This window comes from Stegodyphus dumicola, chromosome X1 (genome assembly GCF_044657685.1).
Source record: "Stegodyphus dumicola isolate Sdum_Otavi_A_Nest chromosome X1, ASM4465768v1".
Lineage (NCBI taxonomy): Eukaryota > Metazoa > Arthropoda > Arachnida > Araneae > Eresidae > Stegodyphus > Stegodyphus dumicola.
Genome location: NC_140780.1, coordinates 9,698,242 through 9,713,908, shown reverse-complemented (window position 1 = coordinate 9,713,908; position 15,667 = coordinate 9,698,242). Strand labels below are relative to the sequence as shown.

Sequence of the window (15,667 nt, the reverse complement as noted above, 5' to 3'; positions counted from 1 at the left end):
CCTCCAAAAGTTACTGAACAGCATGTTTTTGGTGTTTAATTTGAGAATGAAGCAACATGGAAACAAGAAATTTACCGGGCATGTTCACTAAGCAGTTCTTTAATGAATGCGACATAGAATGTTTCTAAAGTTCAACACAAACATGAATTACCGCAAAAAAAACTTTTGGCATAGAAATCCAGTCTTGGAGAAGCAGTATATCATAGTTTGAGGAAAATTGGGGTCGTAATATTACAAAAATGGGTTTTAATAAGGAATGTGTCCACCCCTATTTGTAATACATTGTCGGCAGCGACGTTCCATGCCGTCAATTAATTTGTCGCTCAGCGGGAAGCAACGACCAGACACGGAATAATTCTTGTTCAAATTCATCTAACAACCTTGGAGAAGGACTTAAAGCAACAACTTGTCTCCCAAAGTAGTCCCAAAGATGATGTACTGAATTCAGGTCTGGGGATTGACGTGGCCATTCCATCCGCTATATAACGTTACCTTCAAGATATTCTCCAGCAATCCGAGCTCGGTGCAGTCGCTCCTTGTCGCCATCAGAATAAACCCAGGACTCCTAGCAGCGGCATAAGGGCGTACATATTGATCAAGGATCCTGTCTCAAAATCTCATACCGCTCAAATTTCCTCCATGGAACACATTCAGGTCAGTATAAGTACTAAGAGAGATCCCAGCCCAACCTTTATTCCTCCACCTCTGTAACTGTGTCTTTCCACAATGTGGGATTGGTTGTATCTGGTGCGTAGCTCCCTCCAGATCAGGTGACGACCTGAATCACTCTCCACTATGAACATGGACTCGTCTGTGAAGAGAACAGATACCCATTGGTGAATGGTCCAGGAGTGTTCTCTTGACCAACATAAAGAGGCACCTCTTTGTCCTCGAGTCAATGAGACGCAAATAACAAGTCATCATGCATACAGACCTGTATTTTGCAGGGATCTGCGTACTGTAGTAGCTAAGATTCTTGTTCCTGTTGCCAATGAATGATTTGCCATGAGCTGACGCACAGTAATGTTACTCCTCCTTCAGGCCGAAAGAGCTAAATAACGGTCTCCCGTAGGTGTTGTAACTCTAAGTTTGCCTGGAACATGTCTTCTAGATACAGAATCCTAGTATTAAAACTGATTCCGTAGTCGGTGAACCACACTACGAGAGACATTGAGACGTCTAGCAGCATCAGCTTGTGACATCCCCATTTTCACCCATCCGACTGCCCGCCACCTCAATGAATCGTGCAAACGATTTCTCCTGGATATGGTCCACGAAACTGTAATAAGAACTCAAGTTCAACACTCGTGAACAAAAATTACAATTTTTGCATTTTTTTTCCAACTTCTATATAAATATTCATTTCTATAAAATAAAAGTGGTAGCTATTGTTTTTGCATATAATTTCTCAAACTTCTTTATATATGAATCTAAACATTACTGACATTTTTGTAATGGTGAACTTTGAAAAACATGCTGTTCCTTAACATTTGGAGGGCACTGTATACGAGTCTTATAACCTTTAAAGAAAATAGAGTAACTACTCAGTATTATCTTACATTCTTATGTGTTTAATAAAATTGATACAAAAATTGAAGAACATTGGGAATTCATAAGCTATAACATCTGTCAGCTGTTCACAATGTTCAAGATTCAATGATCTTTTCTTAATGGTCTCTTCTTAATAATGGTCCTTAATTACAGCATTAATGTTTAAGAACTTAATTTCTTAAAGAACTGAGCCCACCAGCGGCCGAGCGGTAAAGTCGCTGAACACTGGTAGTTCGGTCCGAATCCCGCGAACGGGCTGGCTGCATGGGCGTTTTCGTGGTTTTCCCCATGTGTAACGTGTATACGAGCCAGTTTCCCTTATTACGTCCTCCACGAAGGCATCCCTCCCCTTAATCAGATAGCCCGCGAGGCTTTGCCATAATCACACACACCACATCTTAAAGAACTGATGACATTTGCTGTACTTCCTAATGAGATTTCATAGATTGGTATTATTCTCGCTTATTTCCTATTAATTTAGGAATGATTTATTTGTAGGATTACTTATGAGCTGAGTGAGCAAGACGGTTGGGGTCAAATTCTGAGTGGCAACGACAAACGATTTACATTCTTTGCTCCCAGTGACGATGCATGGATGCAGCTCAAAAGAAATATGCCCACAGTATACAAGCAACTCACCATGAAGGCTTTTCCCTACCATACCAAAAAGGTACATTCAATTTTACAATCCTTTTTTACAGTTATGCTGGTATTTCTCTCAATAAACTTGCATTTCTTTTCAGAAATTTTTCGGTTACAGAAAAGCGATGTCAAATTCTTTGAAACTTGTTTTATGCCAAATATTTAATGTTAACTCTTTGAAAAACCAAAGTCCTCACTAACCGTGCGCTTGGAATATCGAAGCGCACGAAATGCCTTTGGAGGGTTCACAGAAGTTTCCTGCCCTCCCCATCCATTAACGCACAAAGAGGTAAATGACGTAAGAGAATAGGTACATGACAAATGAAGATACGAAACCCCAAATAAATTCTTTTATGTCAAGCTGTCTGCAATATATTGATACAAAGCATTTGGGGAACCTGCACCCGCTACTGCGTACCTTCGGGGGGAGGAAAGAAACGAAAATTCAAATTTCGCCTGTTCGGGGCGGTCGTGGTTGTTTGAATAAACGGCCGTCTAGGGCATTATGGTCTTCAAAGAGATGCCCTAGACGGCCGTTTATGCTTGGTTACGACGAAAATCTTATAGATTTAGCGAATTTTGCAGGAATAAATCCTCATTCCATTGTCTGTACGAATATGTCTGCATAGAGCCTTTGCTAAAGTTTCTGTTCAAAGGGAAGTTTCGAAGAATGCTTTTTCTTTATTTGCTTGTCCCAACTGAAAATCGAAGTGAACCAAAATTAAACGCGGGTAACATTTTCTGTCAACTGTAGTATCGAAGAATTCTGCAAGGTCAGTAGACAAATAATGTTGTGCTCTTCCCGATGCTGACGTCACTTTTGGAAGTGGGAGAAAAATGTCACAAAGAGAATAGCTCCTTTTGAACAGACTCCTGTTTCATGTATAATATATTTAAACTCTGTACGCATGTTCTTTGCTTGCTTAAATACTTGCTCAGGAACTTAAAAAAGTCAGCTACTATATAATGCTTTCGGCCGTCTGCTGTTCCAAGAAACATATAATAGAAAAATTAACTAACTAAGCATTTTGGTTGAATCATCTATAGGCAGGCTTTTATTAAGAAATAATAAATAGTTTTGAAATATATTGAATCTGTGTCCTTCAGACTTTACTATGCAGGCAAACGAGTTACCGCTCTAGTCTGAATTAATAAGGCAAAATCCTAAGAAAAACCTTTATATTAACTCTGTAAATGTAACAGAAGGCTACAATTGTGAGTACAAATAACTCGTTTTATGCTCTTCCCAACGTTGACATTACGTACTTACACAAGTAGAAGAAAATGCCACAAAGAGCAGGGCCGGGGACGCAGCGCGTAAAAGTACGCATGCGTTAAAAATCAGGGGAAGGGCAGACTCGCGCGATACAATGCCTAAATATTTTAATTTGCGAGTACTTAAAATAATATAATCTGAAATTCAAATTCGAAGTAACGTAATCAGGGACTACGTAAAATGGTCCCCTGCTAAAAATGCCCCGTAGAAATCCATAAAGCATTTTTACGGGAAATTGGCCTACGGGTACCTTACAGCTCTTCAGGTACTCGTAGGCCAAATGCCCGTAAAAGCCCACAGATGGAAACCCGTGAAACTGTACGGGTACCCGTAGACCAAATCCCCGTAAAAACCCATAGAAAGAAACCCATACAGCTTTACGGGTACCCGTAGGCCAAATCCCCTTAAAAACCCATAAAAAGAAACCCATATAACTGGACGGGTACCCATAGGCCAAATACTCGTAAAAATCTATAAACAGAAACCCGTACGACTGTATGGATACGAGTAGGCCAAATTTCTGTAGAACTGTAGGCACCATAAACGAAATCCAAGCAAAAACCCATAGCCAGAAATCAGTACTTTATGCATATCCATAGGCCAAATCTCCATTAAAAAATGGATATTCCGCCATGTAAAAACCAGTAGACAAAAACACGTACACCTATATATAAACACGTACCCATAGGCCAAATCCCTGTAAAAACCAGCACACAAAAATCCACTGACCAATAAAGGTACCTCTTGGAAAAATCGCTGCACAAAACAGTAGACAAAAACCCATACACAAAACCAATAGTATTATACCTTAGCGGAGTATCCATACCTAGAATCGCACATAGAACTTGTATCCATATACAGAATCCCTATAAAAAAAACAATACACAAAAATAGAAATGTAGATCAAATTTCCATAAAAACTAGTAAATAAAAGCATAAATCAGCAGAAGTATATAATTAGCGATGATGAAATGTACATAACTAAAGGGCGGAGAAAGCATGTAGAGTAATTTTAAATAAAATTCAATGCGAATAAACTTAATAAAATGTTTTAAATATCTAGAAGTCTACGAGCCCGTGTCCTTTTCAATGCATGTTAATATCTATATACATATTACAAAATATTTGTATAAATTCTCTTTACAAAATTTTAAAATACCCTTGTATAATATTGAAAATAAAATTAATAGAAAGATAGTAATCAAAGTCATGATTCACAACCATCGAATGATATATGTACATATATATATATGTTATATATGTAAGAAAAATAAAGAATATATAAAAGATTAAATTAGCAGTATAAAATTAATTTTTCCTTCTCTATTCTAAAAATAAAAATCTCTCTGCACTGCGTCATTTCGAGATTAATCCATGTCATAGGACTCTTACATAATTTGATGTTGTAAATGGAACTAAAACTCAAACAGCTTATAGTAATTTTACAGCAGTATGAAATACCAAATAAAAATGCATCAAGAACCAAAATTAATTCAGTCTGAATTACGTTTCACATAACGCATTTGCTTTCTACGCTTTGGCCTAGCTGGACTGCAGTCTGTCTGCTCCTTCTTTCTTACTACAAATTTTTTTTAAATGTAAACTTTTGGAATAGGCATAAATAATGTTCCAACTTGTTTGTGGCTTCAACATATTTGCTGAAAGAAAATTTGAATTAAATATACCTCGTCTGCCAAATTTCTTATTGATTGTGGATTGGAGTTTCAACATCTCTAAGGCATCAAAATTCTTGCTGTTCATTACGGATTTAACCGTCTATTCGACTACAGAATCTATTACATATATATATATAAATATCATTTGATGGTTGCGAATCATGACTTTGATTGTATATATATTATTGATTTGATTATAACTTGATTGATTGATACATATAGTACTGTATCTCACTGCATATATTTGTATTTCAGTTCTTTAATTGGGAAATTAAACAATGGCATTTAATCACATCAGCTTGTTTAACAATTTGATACCTAATGAGAAATGGTGTGGATGGTACTTTCTAGAATCTGTTTAAATTTTAATTCACCTGCAATGCAATAAACCAAATTTAAACAAAGCTAGATGAAACCCTAATTTTCAGGACACTATTAGCAAGCAAGTAAAAAAAAGTAAGGGATTTGGAAAATAGAAACTTAGCATATTACCACTGATAGCAATACCCTGCAGCTTATTATGACACGCATACACATAGATGTTTTGCGTGGAACAAAGGATGAATCCTAGAATATAATGTAGTGAAGAAATAATAATATACAAACACACAAACACTGTGTCGACCACCTCTTTACTATACATTGAATGTTACCTGTATCTCTCAGAAGATAAATGATACATGAATATAAAATATAATAAACTGAATCATACCCAAAATACAATAAATTATTTTGTAAAAGAACTTTAAAAAATTTACAGATCTCAACAAATACCGATTTTCAACCCACAGTTCGGGAATTAAGGAAATATCTCATAGCGTATAATATTTTATTCCGTATCTCACTTTTAGTGCTATATAATCTTCCACAGATTTTATATAAATAAAATATATAACATAATAGGTATTTATACTATATGTAGTTCTTTATGTAAAAAAGATTAATTATCTTTCATACTGAAAACATTCCATGTCTGTGAATAAGTATGAATATACTCGTACTCTTATCCGCGTAATTACAAGTATATATTTATTAAATAACTAATGAAACCAAATTCCTATAGAAAAACAGAGGAAAGTGTAGAATCATCCACTGCTTGGCGCGTTTTTAAGAATTGCTCATACTCTTTATCCATGTACACATCGACCTATTGTTCACTTAAAAAAAAATCTCAGAATTGTACAAAAATGGCATTGCGCACTCCCTTGACTTTATCCATGTACACATCGACCTATTTTCATTTAAAAAGTCAAAGAAAATTGAAAAACAAAATCCAATTTTTCTTTTTCTTGTAAAAAGTGCGAAACAAATAAGTGGGCGATTCTGCACTTTACTCAAAAAATATATAAAATTACCATTTACCTATATATATATATATATATATATATATATATATATATAGGTAAATGGTATTTTTATACAATAGTGTTTTAGGTATAAGTTATTTAGATTTCTATTGTAGAAAAAAATACTTTAAAAAGTGTATAGAAATATTATTTTGAACCATAAAAATTCTAAAAAGTACTGAAAAGGTAGTTATTGTTATTGACAGCAGATTATATAATATAAAAATAATACCTCATGTTGAGCATTTCCTGTATTTACAATGCCAAATAAAATTTATATAGTGCAGTATTTAGCAATATAAATGAATCTTTTGTCTTATACAAGCACAGTTAAAATTACTGTCATTGCAATTAAGCAGATATAGCACATATAGTTACATTTGTTTACAAACAGTTTTATTTACGTTAATATCTATAGAAACAGATAAATTTAGTGCAAAAATTTGTAACTACCATTTCCGCAGTATAACTAATAAAAGAAAATAATGTTTAAATTATAAGGTATTTCTCCCGCCTTCCTAGCGTGCCTTCGTGGTGTAGTGGTTCTGCACGCTGGGCCGGTATTCCAGAGGCCCGTGGTCCGATTCCCGGCGAAGGCGGTTGCTAATTTTTCATCATTTCTACTTCCAAAAAAAATCCAAATGTCTCTACAAAATATTACTCTAACTATATTTGAAAGCAATGCTAAAACAGTGCCCTTACAAGACTCATGATTCGAAAAGCTTTGGTTTTAATTGTCTTGTAAAAACTTTCATACTTCTGCAAAATTCATACACACGTAAAAATTACTACACCTAAATCAATGGATTATACGGCATAAATTCCTAAAACAATCAACTCCACAATTCCAGATAATGACAGTTTCTTGTAACCTGACAAAACTTATCGGTGATTTTAAGTACTGTTATTTAATTATGTTCCTGACAAATGTGTCACTGTCAGAGGTGATCATTTAAGAAAATAACCATTATATGAGATTTCACTTAATGTAATTCTCATTAATGTAATTTTTTTCAAATAAATAATTCACTTTTTATACCCCCAAAAGACTAGTACATTTAATATTACATAAACTCTTTTAATTATTTGCAAATCTATTTCTGTTTCGAAAGCAATTTATGGAAAAAAAACATTTGAAATTTTCTTCATCGAACTAATAATAATGAAAATTAAAGTATGCAAAAAAATGATTATATGGGATTTAACAAAAGAGCATAAAATATTTAATGCAAAAATGTGGTTCTAGTCTCATACTTGTAAAGAAAAATAGACCAAAAAGAAAAAACAATGTAAGCTACTATGATCATCTAAATTTTCACATAATTTTAGTAATGAAAAAAAGATTCCTTAAGTTTGTACATGTCTTGTCTACCTCATTCAATAAGTAATAAACACATTAAATATTTCAATGTTTACTTCATTAATGAAACTTACCTTTTTTGCTCGCGAAATATAATTAGTACAATTTTAAGACGTAAAAAAACATTCTTTTTGCTCGACCACATAACATTAGTCAAAAAATTTAATCATGCAAGATCATTTTTAAGTAAGGTATGCTCAAATTTATTAGTACATAATATTTAAATGATAAAGCAATCTACATGAACAAGCTTTAAAACGTATTTCTAATTTGTAATCAAAAAACGAATTTTCAAAAATACAGTTTCAGTAGAATGCAAAAACTATATTTGTGCATCTGACGTAAACACCCTAAAACAAATTATAAAGTCTGAAATTATCACTTTTCAGTCTTTGAGCACATTGCTTTTTAGGATATGAATAAAGATGAGAAATCAATTTCACGCACAGAACTAGTCGGCTATCAGCAAACTTCTCTCAAACATTAGACACGATTACAAGTGCATGGCTTTAGTGGTATTTGCTTTCATATTCACAGTCAGAGCTCATATTTTGTTATTTATTATTAATTTCTAAACAGTAAAATTTTTAATATAGTAAATCATAATAAATTATATATTGCATTACTTCATCTACGAAGACCATAACACAAACATCGCACAACACTTATAATGTATTTCTCCCACTTTCCTAGCGTGCCTTCGTGGTGTAGTGGGTCTGCACGCTGGGCCGGTATTCCAGAGGTCTGTGGTTCGATTCCCGGCGAAGGCGGTTGCTAATGTTTCATCTTGCCGGCTTCCAAAAAGAAGCCTAATGTCTTTACACACTAAATAGAACGGCGCCAAATTGCTTGTCTTGGAAACTTCTTCTGAGAGCAGGGAAGGGAGGGGAAATTTTTTCCTCACGTCAGCGTTAACACGGACCAAGGGGAAAATAGTTTTGCGATTGTGAATGAACTTGGTCGCGTTTAAGAGATGTTGATTGATACCGGTGTTTATTTGTAATATCAGAAATGTAAGTGCGTATGTGCGTGTATTCAGAGAACCAACTCGTAGCAAAAACCACCTCCCTAAGATGACCGCCTCTGAAAGAAACCAGTTTTTCTGAGAACATAAGTATATTTTGGTTTTGAACATTCCCTCTGTAAGGCGACCAATCACAAAGAAAATTCTGCAAGTGTGACTGGTCGCCTTAGAGAGAATCATTTCGTAGATACAACCACCCTAAGACGGCCACCTCTAAAAGATAAACGTATTTCTGAGAACGTGAGTATATATTAGTATTGAACATCACCTCTCTATGGCGACCACTTGCAAAGATGCATTTTTATTTGGGGCTGGTCGCCTTAGACTTCGTTGTGCGTGATGTATATTATTACTGTTATTGTTTCCGAATTTTTTTTAATCAAATAAATAAGCATATTTAGTAAAAACCCTCTCTAAATCGACCACCTGCGTTTCCAGGTTACTCTGATGGTCTTAAAGAGATCATATTTTCATTCTATTAATTTTATTGTTTACAAGAAGTCTATTAATGTCCGATAGAAAATTAGCATAAACCCATATAAACCAACAGAAGATTTATTACTATATTGATACCAGTAAGAAACCCAGTAAAATTCAATATAAACCAATACAAACCAGTAGAAAGTTCAGACATTAATATTGGTTGTATGGGTGTCAAATGATACCAGTAAGAAAAACCCACAGATATCAATAGAAACCAGTAAAATTCAGTAGGGACCAACAGAAATTCTATAGATACCAGTAGAAAGTTTTACTGGTTTCTATGGGGCATTTTAAAACCAGTAAAAAAAAAAAAAAAACACAGAGACCAACAGAAAGCAGTAAAGTCAATAGAAACCCATAAAAAGTTTTACTGGTTTCTATTGGGCAATTTTAGCAGGGTCTGCTTAAGCTGCCTGAAATATTTTAGTGGCGTGTTTTAAAATGTCGGCTAGGGAAATGACAAACGCTGAAATGATCATTGGCGAGTCTGGGTGATCAAATGTAAATTGAGGGCGAAGCTGCCAGAAGTTGTAATACTAAAGCTTCCAGAATCGTCGACTACTCAGACAATTAATTTGCATTCAGGTCTAAAGGAAACGGGAAGTTGTAGTAAAGGTTTAGATCACATATTTCGTACATTAGCATGAAATTCCTTGAATAATCACTCTAAATTATTTGTTAAATATAAAAAATAGGTACAGTACAACTCCAATTATCCGTACTTCGACTCTCCGAATCCCTAGTTATCCGAATCGCTTTGGGAATTTTTCAGAAGGAAAAGTAGTAAAACGAAAGAAGCTCAAGAAAAAGAAAAGGAAGAGAAGAAGAATATAAGGATGACGTCTCACTTGAGGAATTAAGAAATATTCTTTTGAAAGTTCTTGGAAGCTCAGAAGTTCGTCTGACCCTGGCTTGCAAATTCTAAATGATGATGAATTTATTGAAAGTGTGAGAAACGAAAGTGTCAAGGAAGAACATCACTTTAATGTCGAAGATAAAGCAGACGCGGGGCATCAGCTGGTGAAGCGTTTCCCGGCCTTGAAACTACGTTGAAGTGGATGGAGCGTCCGGCCGAGTGTGGCCACATGCAACTCGAAACCAAATCGGAGAAAATCAAGGTCGTGTCGACAATTCTATCCAGTAAAGAAGATGTTCAGATTAGTCAATTAAAAACCGAAACTTTCCGCAGTGCATTTCTACAAACGTGTACTGTGATGATACGTCCATTTTCTGAGAAGGATAATTTAGAACCAGTTCGTATTCTATTAGACAATGGATCGATGAGAAGTTTTTTTATTCGGGACATTTCAGAGAAGTGTAAATTACCTGTTATTTATTCGAAAGGAAACTTTGTCCATATTTGCCTTTGGGGTTAACCAGGCAACAGAACAAACTTACAATGTTGTTAAAGTCAAACTAGAAAACAGAAGTGAACCATCCCTAAATATAGAAATTGAAGCTTTAGAAACTAACCAAATATGTGCAACAAATTTGCCTTTCCCTGATATCCCAGTTTCCAAAATTAACAAAGAGATAATAGAACTACAATTAGCTGATTCTTGTGAATTCAGTGACAAAAATATTGCTGTTTTGATCGGAGCAGATTACTATCATGAAGTAATAACTGGTAGACGTAAACGTTTTAAAAATAAACTTATAGCTTCTGAAACAATATTTGGATGGTGCCTTCAAGGCCGGACTGATTCTAACGGTAAATTATTAAACATGGACATTATTGTTGATGACAAATTGGTCTCAACACAGTTAAAGCAGTTTTGGGAATTAGAAATATTGGGAATAGAACAAGGGAAGGAGATTAGTAAAATAGATAACGACATTTTATAGAATTTTAACAGAACTATCAAATTTAAAGAAACGCGATATGAGGTTAAACTCCCTTGGAATGAACATTCGTCTGAATTAAAAACGAATTACGTAAATGCAGAAGTTCGCTTTAATAAACTGGTTAAAAGGTTAAGAAATGATCCACTGCTTCATCAGCAGTATCACTCAGTTATAGAACAGCATTTAAAAATGGGTATAGCTGAGGAAATTGATCCAAGTTCTGAAGAAACAGGAAGAATTTATTAGCCTCACCAGCCAGTTATTCGACCTGATAAACCGGTAAGAGTTGTATTTGATGCATCCAGCCATTCAAAAAATGAATACTCTTTAAACGATTGTCTCTATTCCGGTCCTAATTTAAATCCACCATTGTTAGAGATATTAATACAATTTCGTACACATAGCATAGCATTCACTGCCTACATTGAACAAGCCTTTCTCCAGATTTCTCTGTCACCTGAAGATAGGGGATGCTGTAAGATTTTTGTGGGCAAATAACCTTACAGATAAGGATGGGAAACCTAACACGAAAATACTTAGGATGACTCGCGTTTTGTTTGGAGCTACATCCAGCCTATTTTTGCTTGCCGCTACTATCAAACATCGCATAAATACCTTTAAAGAAACAACTCAGAAAGCAGTTAAACTATTGAACGAATGTTTATACGTAGACGATTTAATAGGTGTGGATGAAGACGAAAACGAAGCCAAACTCATATATGAAGATATTAGATATATTTTGAAGGCTGCTGGTTTCAACATGCGAAAATGGAAAACAAATTGTGGGAATCTGCAGGAAGTTTTTGGCGAATACGAAAATGGTGAAATCCATAAAGTTCTGGAACAGAAGGTATTGGGATATAAATGGAATTACAAGGAAGACCTTCTGATGATAGAATCACAAAATCTAACTAATCAAGCTCAAGGGGAAACAAAGCTAATGACAAAAAGAGAAGTTCTTAAAACCATTGGAAAGCTTTACGATCCCATTGGATTTATAAGTCCATTCACCATTAGGGCAAAAATACTAATGCAGGAACTTTGACAATTTGGGGTAGATTGGGATGATCCGTTACCATTGGACTTTGAAAACAGAATGAAAAAATGGATTAATGAACTGTCAGCGATTCAGGATGAAAACATTCCACGACATTATTTCCGAAAGACTAACAAGTCTGAATTGAGAGATATTCAAATGCATTGCTTTACCGACGCAAGTCAGAAGGCATATGGAGCTGTGATATACCTGCGATACGTCACGACGGACAGTGAAATAGGAAGTAGTTTTGTCATTTCCAAAACCAGAGTAGCTCCACTGAAGAAGCTGTCCCTTCCAAGATTAGAGCTGATGGGGTGCTCATCGGAGCAAGATTAGCCTCAAATGTGAAAGAACAGTTAGAGAAAAGACTCCAGATGAATGTATAATTTTGGTCAGACTCTTCTGTTACGTTACATTGGATAAAGGGCGATTTAAATAAATGGAAGCCATTCATCCAACATCGAGTAATGGAAATACGAGAGAAAACATCACCTGACTCCTGGAATTATTGCCCTGGAGATGAAAATACGGCTGATATGCTGACCAGAGGAACAAAGACAAATTCGACGAAAGGAATAACGTTGTCTGAACTACGAAATAGTGACATGTGGTGGCATGGATCTAAGTGGCTATTACAGAGCATCGATTCGTGGCCTAAACTTGCAGAATCAGTAAGGATCATGAAGAGCTTGAACTTTGAAGGGGAGCTGTAGTGAACTCAACAGTCACAGGTGAAAATTCCATTGAGAACGAATTCATTAAAAGGTATTTGTCATTCAGCAAATTGATTAGAACTACTGCGTGGTGTTTAAGGTTTGCGAACAACTATAGAACCAATCCACCATTAAGAAAAGAAAGTTTTTTGAGTGCTTCTGAACTACAGAATTCAACAAAGGTGCTAGTCAAATGTGTACAACATTCTGAATTTTAACCTGAAATTAAGTGCCTGCAGTCGAAACGATCAGTTCCAAGTAATAGTAAGGTTTTATCCTTAAATGTATTTCTCGATGAAGATGAACTTTTACGAGTTGGTGGGAGACTACGTTTCTTCAGTCTTTCAGAAGACCAGAAACATCAACTTCTTTTACCCAAAAGACATCATTTCACTGAATTACTCATAGATTATTATCACAAAACATCTCTTCATTCAGGCGTTCAAACAACACTTTCTCTTATTAGGCAATTATACTGGATACCTTCCGGACAAGATAGAGTTAGACGCGTTATAAGTCGTTATAAGACGCGTTATAATGCATGACGTGCTTTCGAACAATGAACCAAACCATAAACCAAATGATGGGAGACTTACCTAGAGATAGAGTTGTAATAACTAGACCATTCGAAAAAATAGGACTGGACTTTGCAGGTCCAGTTATCACCAAGCCTAATTTGAAAAGATCTAGAGTTACGTTAAAATCATACATAGCGATATTTATTTGCTCTAGTACAAAGGCTATTCATCTAGTAGTAGTATCGGATTTGTCTACTGAAGCTTTTCTAGCATGTCTTAGAAGGTTTATTGCCAGACGATCTAAACCATCCATTGTTTGGAGTGATAACGCTACGAACTTCAAGGGAACGAATAATGTTCTTGATAAACTCTTTATAATTTGTAAATCGGATCCTATTCAGCGCTTTAGTTCTGAAGAAGGTATGACATGGAGATTTATTCCTCCTTCTTCCCCGCATTTCGGCGGGTTATGGGAGGCTAATATAAAATCAATGAAGAGAATTTTGACAAAGGTCACGAAAACGACAATTTTGAACTTTGAAGAGCTGTATACATTAATTACACAAATAGAAGCCTGCTTGAACTCTCGACCTCTATCACCTATTTCGGCTGATCCAACAGATCTTCAGCCTTTGACTCCAGGTCATTTCCTAATAGGAGCTCCACTTTTGTCGATACCAGAACCGAATGATTCTGTAGATTCTTTGACCTTGTCTTCTAGATGGACTTTAATTCAAAAACGTAGAGCTAATTTCTGGAAGCGCTGGAGCGTGAAATATCTTAATCATTTGCAGAACCGCTCAAAATGGAATCAAGTGAGATCCAATCTCAAGGCAGGACAACTAGTCTTGTTAAAGGATAAAAACAAGGCGCCCATGAAGTGGACACTAGCTCGCATCGAAGAAACCTTTCCTGGTCCAGATGGACTAGTACGAGTCGTAGACGTCAGAACTTCAGATGGAATCTTTCGCCGAGCCGTCTCCAATATCAGTCCACTCCCATTTCCAAATGATGTTGGACAATCGTCCAACGGGGGCCGGGATGTTCCGGTTTGACTAGAAACTTTCACTCTGCCGATGTTCCAGTTTGATTAGAAACAAACTTTTCTCTGCCTCAGAATGGCAACAGTGAGAACTTGACTTTCGATTTGTTATGAAGCAGCTAGAACGCTGCTTCTGAGATGTAACATTAGATTCGATTCTAAATTCTAGATTAGATTAATTTTAGTATTTTAATAAATGAATTTAAAACTAGATTGAGTATTTGATCATAGAATTATAGCTGAACCATCGCTTGCAGAAATTTAGATGTGGCATTTAGATACGTCATTAGATTCATAGTTAGATGCGTAGACAGCGACATTCGTGATTCGAATAGTGTACATTAGTGCGTACATAAACATTTTTTGATGATTTGTTGCCATTCTGAGGCAGAGAAAAGTTTGTTTCTAATCAAACTGGAACATCGGCAGAGTGAAAGTTTCTAGTCAAACCGGAACAGTACGCATAGCCTATCTTCGCAAAAAACGCAATTATCCAAATTTTTGATTATTCGAATGGGTTCTCGGTCCCAAGTGATTCGGATAATCGGAGTTCTGCTGTAGATCGTAATGACGGAGTCCTCCTCTTTAATTAATATTCTTGTCAAGTGAGCTGACTTTATTGTAATAAAGTTATTTCTTTTTTATATATTATTACCTTGTAAATCTAAAAAAAATGCATTAATTAGTGTCTCTTACAAATAAACATATATAATCATTATAATTTAATCATATGCATTTATTTAAACACGTATGTATTTTCACAGATTTTGGATCGTCACCTCGTTGTTAATCGTGAGCTTCGTTCTTCTGACCTTGAAAGAATAAACGAGATACAGATGGTCCACGGTCGTTTCAAGGTTATCCATCTCGACCATCCGGGCGGTAAGTTCCCAAAATTATTTTTACACAACATCGCTGAAATGTGTTTCAGTAGCATAGTTTGTAATTTTCGATTGGAATAACCAGGATGAAAGTAAATAAATTTAGCATAAATTTAATGAATAAATACGGTACTTTTTATATGTGTCAGAAATTCAGCCGTAATTGTGCTTGTGTCAAAGAAATGCAATCGATTTGTATACGATAATATTTCACTGATAATTGGTGTGCATTAAATGCATTTCTGAATGGTAATTCTTAATAATTTCAGAG

The 15,667-nt window shown here is 35.3% G+C and overlaps 1 protein-coding gene across 3 annotated transcripts in view; it reads left to right on the top strand.

The window, feature by feature from the left end:
• LOC118181971 (fasciclin-1-like) overlaps positions 1-15,667 on the top strand; it is a 330,859-nt gene that overhangs the window by 262,568 nt on the left and 52,624 nt on the right. For all 3 annotated transcript variants that reach the window (XM_085808714.1, XM_085808713.1, XM_085808715.1), the window contains exons 11-12: positions 2,050-2,221; positions 15,280-15,397. In XM_085808714.1, the coding sequence (XP_085664840.1) occupies positions 2,050-2,221; positions 15,280-15,397 (290 nt within the window). The remainder of the gene's footprint in view (positions 1-2,049; positions 2,222-15,279; positions 15,398-15,667) is intronic.